Source organism: Daktulosphaira vitifoliae, unplaced genomic scaffold (assembly GCF_025091365.1).
Source record: "Daktulosphaira vitifoliae isolate Bord-2020 unplaced genomic scaffold, ASM2509136v1 Scaffold_2, whole genome shotgun sequence".
Taxonomy (NCBI): domain Eukaryota; kingdom Metazoa; phylum Arthropoda; class Insecta; order Hemiptera; family Phylloxeridae; genus Daktulosphaira; species Daktulosphaira vitifoliae.
In genome coordinates, this window is record NW_026099573.1 from 13,105,878 (window position 1) to 13,113,334 (window position 7,457).

Here is a 7,457-nt window from a genome sequence, read left to right on the forward strand (position 1 = left end):
ATATATATATATATATATATATATATATATTATATTATATAAAAAGTAAATAGTAAAAATAAAAGATAAATATTTTTATATTATTGTAGTTCTAAGCTCTAACAAGTTTTTAGAACAGAACGTAATCAAAAATATTCAGTAGAAAAGTTATAGGGTTTGTCAGAACATGGTAAAAAAACATCATGTTGATACATGGAACTGTTAATATACAACAATAAAACCATCTGTCAATCATCAAAATCACATGAAAAAATGGTCAACATATTTTAGGATATTTTCCAATTTTTACAGATAAATTTCTCTTATTAGTTATATTACATAAAAACAAATAATTGATACTACAATTTTGTCTTACAAATCCTATTGTATTCATATCATTAATATTATTTCTTTACCAGAAATGGTCTCTAAATTTCTTATTTGTATACTTCGCATAGTATACTTCTTGAAGAGTCTTCTAAAAATATATGTTTGTATATTAAAGGTAGACTATCCCAAATCACATTTTTTTTTTCGAAAATGTGACTATTATGGTAAATATTATAACGTATTATAAAGTATAGTGTAATACAAAAATATATACCTTGAACACATAAGTTCTAAATGATAAGAGTCATTGCCTGGTGGAACTAAAGTTGGAGGTAAAACAAATGCTAGTAAATCAGAAATAATATTTCCTCGATATCCACCAAAAACAATTAAAGTATTTCCATTACGAACATCAGATGTATGACCAAATACCCCATTGGATTTTTTATGAATAAATTCTGTAATATGTGTTGTCTTGTATAAGTATTATAATTTATTTTCTAAAATCTATATAACTATAAACCTTTAATTGAAACACCAAGGACATCTCGACTAAGCCAAGTATGACAACCAAGATGGTATAAATAAATCTCATTATCATAGCAAATTTCTTCTTTTGCATGCCTGTGAGTATAACCACCATAAACAACAATATAGTTTCCTGAAAAAAAATAAAAGATTAATAAAAAATAAAAACAAATAAAATTTATTTAGATAATTTACCCATAATGTTGGCAGAATGAAAAGCACGTTCAGTTGGTACATTAGTAGAAGGAAATTTTATTTCTGACCAGTGTCGTGATGGAATATTAAATATAAACATTCGATCACTTAGTTTTGAAAACCAAGATGCACTAGTTACGATTCCACCATAAATAATTAGTGATTGTGTTCGAGCATCGTAAACGGTCGAATGACCAGCAACACGATAATTTAATTCTTTACCACCTCTAGGTTTTACTTCTTTCCATTGTTCATTTACAATATCTAAATAAGAATGTAGACTATTATAACAGTGAATTATTCAGTAGTATTGAAAATATTTTTAAATGATTTTAACAAAATATTATTAACAAATTAGGCTAAAAGTATTTAAAAAAAAAACAATTTAATTTGTTCAGAAATTATTAAATAAAACTTGTATACCTGAACTTAGGTTTATACAAAATATTTTTGACGAAAAATAGCCTTTACTAGTACTTCCTCCAACTAAATATACACTATTAGTCTGTTCTACATATGTTAAGGTATGCCGTGTAACAGCAGGTGGTTGAATAATGGAATTTTGAGCACGTAATGACCACATCTTTGAATAAATATTATAAAACCATAATTCTTCTGAGAGAAGACCATTTTTTAATTTTCCACCGTACAAAAGAAATCCACCAGGATATCTAAACATTAAATAATTAAAATTAATCATACTATTAAAACTTTTACTATTTAATCAACTAAAACCTGACAGTTACAAATAAATAATAATAATAAAAATCTTGTTTCATAAAATCAAGACTATTTTTTTTAAATTTAATCATATCATGATTTTTGTAATTCTTAAAAAAAAAAACTTGAATATTTGCAATTAAAACATTATGCTTACTTGGCTGCCGCATGACCAAAACGAGGAGCTGGTATTCTTTTGTTTTTAATTTCATCCATTAAATAATCATTATTTTCTTTGATACGTTCATTAGGTGAGTATCGAATATTCTATTAAATAAAAATTGAGTTTAAAATTAAGAATCAAAAAATAAATAATAATTTTATTTGTCTTTATCTGTATAAAAATAAGAGTTTGTAATAATAATAAAACAAAATACCCCATTTTGTTGTTCAAGAAATGTTGAATCATCAGCTAGGGATACAAAAATATCATGAAGTACAGCTGACCATGGCTTATTTTGTTTTTGTTCACCTAAATTAATAGGTTTTGAGTCACTAGAAAAATACTTTGATCTATTGGTTAGATTTTTAGTTTCACTTAATTTTGCAGTCATTAATGCATTTATTGTAGCTGATCCAATTGAATTTACTGATGTATGCAAAGGGTCTATAGAATATAAAAAAAATTACATTTAATTATTTAAAATAATACATTTTTGTATATTAATTAACAAGTTATTACCTATGACATTATCATTGTAGTCATACCAAGTAGAAGTATTAAAACGAAAAACTACAAGATCACCAAAAACATTATTTAAATCATAACCTCCAAAAACATATAAGGAATCTGTTTCACTGATATATACGGCCGAATGAGCAACTCTTGGATGTATTCCTCCTTGATATAAATCATGCCATCTAAAGTTAAATATTGATAAACATAATAATAACTATATAGTTAATCACATATACATCTAATTATATGTATGAATATAAAAAGTTATAGAATTACCTATTTCCAGTTGAATCAGTATTGTTTAATGTACAACCCATTCCTGAGAAAGTTTGATGACAATGACATCGGCCTTGTTTACATATACCTCGGTGCGGTTCACCACATTTTTCTGGACATAGTTCTGTTCCACAGTCAGGTCCACCCCACTCATTGTCACATACACAAAAGTTTCTTAGACAAAATCCATGACTTGAACAATTTCTTGGGCAATCAGAAACATAATAGACTGCTTCAAAACCTTCTAAGGCATAATTTGTATCGCTGAATAGTAAAATTAACATCTAAAAAATATTTGTTTTTTATTGATTAAGTATGTAACATCTAAATAATTAATTATAGTTGAAATTCAAAAGATCAAAATAATAAAGTTAATAATTTATAAAAGTATCATTTTGATTATAATTACACTTACAAAACCAGATGAAGCTAAGATAGACTGTGGCTGATTTTTTCCGCTAAAACTTCCAAGAAGAGGTGAATTAAATGAGTCTCCATCATAAACAAATATGTAGTCATATGAACATTCTGTATTTAATGTTTTAAATTCCAATGTTATAAATTGATTTGTGCTATTAGCTAAAAGTATAAAACAAAATATATATATATTTATAATTTTTAATAGAAATTTAAAAAAGGTTCACTAACAAAAATACAGTTTATAAAAATTCTAACAATAGACAAAATGTTAAAAGTTGTATCACTTGGAACTACCTTTATACTATTAGTCATATTATACATAGTCTTGTATAATATTCTTTTTATTCCTCAAACATGTTAAAAAATCTTCATTTAAAATTTTATAATTTAATAATTTTATATTTAAGTTTTAACATTCAACCAAATTCAATATTAATAAATCAATAGAATATAAAAAAAAATTAAATATTTTTTTCTGCAATACCTTTTATTAACCATTCGCAATGTGTATTTTGTGAATAATTAGTTCCTGGAGGCCCATGTGTTATGACACCACTAGCTTGAGTAAGAATAGTTCTTGATTTTTCACAAGGAACATCGATAGAATAACTTATTTTTAATATATTTGTTAACACCAGTAATATTATATAAAACATGACAAACATTTCCCAACATAATTTAACATAATGCATTAAATATTACTACATTTTTTTAATTAAAATTGTAGTATAAAAACTACCTGTCATAGGTAGGTAAACACATTGATCTGTAAATTAATTATTAATTCTATAATAATCAAGTGGTTCATATAATAAATAATCTATAATTATATGTATAATTTTGTAAGATTATAGACCAACCATTATAGATCAATGTACATTACATTACTTACATTAATTGCAAGTACATATTGTACATCAACAATAAATTTGTATTACATGTAAAAAGTATAGATATTTTACTTAAGTAAAAATCAATTCATTTTCATAAAATAAAATATATTAAAACGATATTTCTTAACAAATTAATGTATATGGAGCTAGTTATTTTTCAGCCAATTCCTTATCACCGATAATATAAGAATAATTTTACCATATGATTGTAAATACGGTTGCCTACTCACTTCATTCTATCATATTTCTTTATGTTTATGAACTTAGCAATTCCTTTGTAGCAATTTCTAATCAGTAACGAGCAGCAGTTACGATCTGGTAACCACATAAATATTACTCATGCATATTGTATGAAGCAGATAGATGGCGCCACTTGTTGCAAAAATGTTTTATTATATACTGTTTCGGAGGTTGTTCATTAAAAAACTAAATTCCACATAAAAGCTTACAAAATTATATATATATATAATTGTTCAGTCGTGTAAGTCTCAAAAGGTATTTGAGTGTACAAGTAACCCTATGAGAGAAATTACTAGGCCATATCAGCAGCCGTAAACAATAAATGGTCTGTTAAATAAAATATAATAAAATGTTTAACTTAAAAAAATTAGAGCGTTTTAGGTACCTAAAACTTTAAACTTATTAGTAAGACAACGTTTAATTAAACCATATCGCTAGACAAAAACAAATTTAAATATATTAAAACTTATAACATAAAAATGAAAAAATGTTATTTCAAGCCCTGCTTAAAAGTCTTCAGGATTATCTCTGGTGAAGGACAATTACATGAATAAATTACTATTTAGGAAAATTAATTAAACTACTAAAAATATCTACGATTTGATTCTAAAATAGAAATTTGATCATTTCTATCAAATTTAAGAGTGAACGGGTGTGCGTGCCCCGAACGGCGCTGGAGAAAATACTAGACAGTTAGCAATATGAATTATAAAGTTTAAAATCTTTTTTTTTTTTGCTCATTCAAATTAAAAAAAAACTAGCAATACAAACAAAAACAGATTTAGAATCTCATGGCCTCCTAGGTAATTAGCAAATCAGTATCCTAATTAATATTAACTTTCAGTACTCTACGTTCTGAAAGTTATACGAAGTTACACTCATCTACTTTTCCTAACTGCCATAATTTTATGTTAAGGAGGATCCGGATCTTGTGTCCTTCTCATAAATATGACACTATTCCTACTTGGTGTTATAATAGTTTTTAGTTATTAGTGAAGTGAACATAATGCCCATGCACTCGACCTCTTAGTCTATTGTGCACACCTCATACCGAATTGTCTTGATTCAGTTTACACACCTAACTTAGGTGACCTAAGTGTTATTACATTATACCTATCATTGTATAAGGGTGGACTATTAATAGTAACACTTGTATGCTATAACCACGATTATAGGTAAGACAAGTTACTTAACGAAACTTATTCTGAGAATCAAAGTGTCACTGATAATCTTGAGTGAGTTATACAATTAGCGCTTCTAGCGAGAATTTAGTAAAATATTCAGTTATCAGCTTATTGATATACATAATATCGCAGGCTCTATTAATAATATTTGAAAAGTAAACATTCTTTTTTACCCGCATAATTACATGGAAATTTTGTAATATTTGAGTGTAGTAAAATTCCCTTTCCAATTATCCTTATATTATGGATAATAATTAACTTATATTTGTATATTGCTAGTATTACGTCGCTATTTAGGAGTTAAGCCTAAATGCCCGTCAACACTATTCTAAGGGACCAACGGGGAGATAGCTGGCTAGGCTATATCTGCCTTAGGTACTGAGGTTTCCTATTTAATTTATATTCCCTTTGAGGAACTACCAAGGGTCGCACTACAATATATATATATTATATATTATATAACACTCTTTGTTAACAACGATATAAATATTTATTAAGTAAAGATATAATAAGTAAATACTACAACCTGCTGGACAACTAGAGATGATATAATCCAACAGGGAGCTGACGGCGATACACACACACTATTTACGTGGTAGGTAAGTTAAGTTAAATATAAGACAAGAGTAATGGACGCGATGATGGTAAAAAGTCAACTGTCGTTAGGGATATATTATTATGGCACATTGGCCGTGAATTGCAAAAGTGTTTATGTGTGTAGTCCGCCTTTATGTAGTAATACGTGTGTTACTGTGTCAACGATGTAAGACTAGTCGGCGTTACAATAATATGAGATGAGATCACATAATGTGATCGTATCAATAGGTAAAAGTTCTATTAGTAATTCTCTAATTTTGAGACGTGGATTTTTTTAAACAAATTAAACTTTAATTTTAAAACATATACATTTTAATAATTTTTTATAGCTGTTTTTAAAACTCAATACTTTTACAATTTTAAATTATTCACTACAAATTAGATTAGTTAAGATATATCTATTTTAACTTGCAGATAGTGTAATAAAATTTCTGTATATTTAATACAGGGGAAATTTTAATTTAAAAAATATTAATAAATATTTTATCAAGAATGAATAATATTTCCCTTCAAAATATTTATAAAGAAACTCTTAGTTAAAAATATGCTACTAAAAAAAATAATAATTTGATATATTAGAAAAACATGGCTTTTATTAATAATTTTATTAACATTTGATCCTTAATTTTAAAAGAATATTTATTTATTAAATGTTATTTAATGTCATATTCATGAATACATTTATTAAAAAGTATCAGTCTAATTTTTATTAAATACATAAATTATTTATATAAAGCATTTGAAATACACCTCTCTTGATATTTAGATGATTTTCTTCCAAAAATTTTAATTTTGTCATATTTTACGCTATACATTATTTGGTGAAAATTTATTACTGAGCGCTAGCTGTAAAACTCGCAATGCTTTAACAGCTGTTTTCCAAGTGAAAAATTTTATTTCAGGCTGCAATGAAAAAAACGTCGGCTAGTTTTTAAGATTTTGTATTCTGAAAATATGTTTGTCGCTAGACCTTACTCTTCTATGGAATCTCTATAATAAATCCGGAGCACACTCCCCGTTCACGGCTTATCATAATCTGTTTATTTACTTTAGTTTGTGCTCAGCTATATGAAAGTAATCATATAGTCGGTGATTCGAGAAGATGATCTAAGAATTCTTAGTACATGATTGCAATAAAAAATAAACGATGTTGTAAAAGTATTCATAATATTTTAGATTATATCAATATAATCACATTCTATTTATTCATATGTAATTACTACGACACAATAAATTAGATTCACCATGATTCTGCATATTATTGTAATTATTGCATAATAATTATAAATATATAATTAAAAAACTGTTTGAATTATAATTAATTATTTATTAGTAATAATCGACTTAACTATAAAACTAGAACTTTATTTTTCAGAATTTATTACTGATAGTATTATTTTTAAATTTCCAGATTAA

General features: G+C 26.0%; 1 protein-coding gene across 1 annotated transcript in view; it reads right to left on the minus strand.

Annotated features, from left to right (window-relative positions):
- Positions 1 to 4,175, minus strand: part of LOC126900023 (multiple epidermal growth factor-like domains protein 8) — a 35,628-nt gene extending 31,453 nt beyond the window's left edge. Inside the window, exons 1-11 of the mRNA XM_050675371.1 lie at positions 4,020 to 4,175; positions 3,612 to 3,893; positions 3,123 to 3,286; positions 2,708 to 2,991; positions 2,435 to 2,613; positions 2,130 to 2,359; positions 1,910 to 2,019; positions 1,456 to 1,703; positions 1,033 to 1,296; positions 833 to 970; positions 584 to 767 (exon numbers count right to left, since the gene is read on the minus strand). Coding sequence (XP_050531328.1) covers positions 584 to 767; positions 833 to 970; positions 1,033 to 1,296; positions 1,456 to 1,703; positions 1,910 to 2,019; positions 2,130 to 2,359; positions 2,435 to 2,613; positions 2,708 to 2,991; positions 3,123 to 3,286; positions 3,612 to 3,819 — 2,009 coding nt within the window. The 5' untranslated portion in view covers positions 3,820 to 3,893; positions 4,020 to 4,175. The remainder of the gene's footprint in view (positions 1 to 583; positions 768 to 832; positions 971 to 1,032; positions 1,297 to 1,455; positions 1,704 to 1,909; positions 2,020 to 2,129; positions 2,360 to 2,434; positions 2,614 to 2,707; positions 2,992 to 3,122; positions 3,287 to 3,611; positions 3,894 to 4,019) is intronic.
- Between the last annotated feature and the right edge of the window lie 3,282 nt (positions 4,176 to 7,457).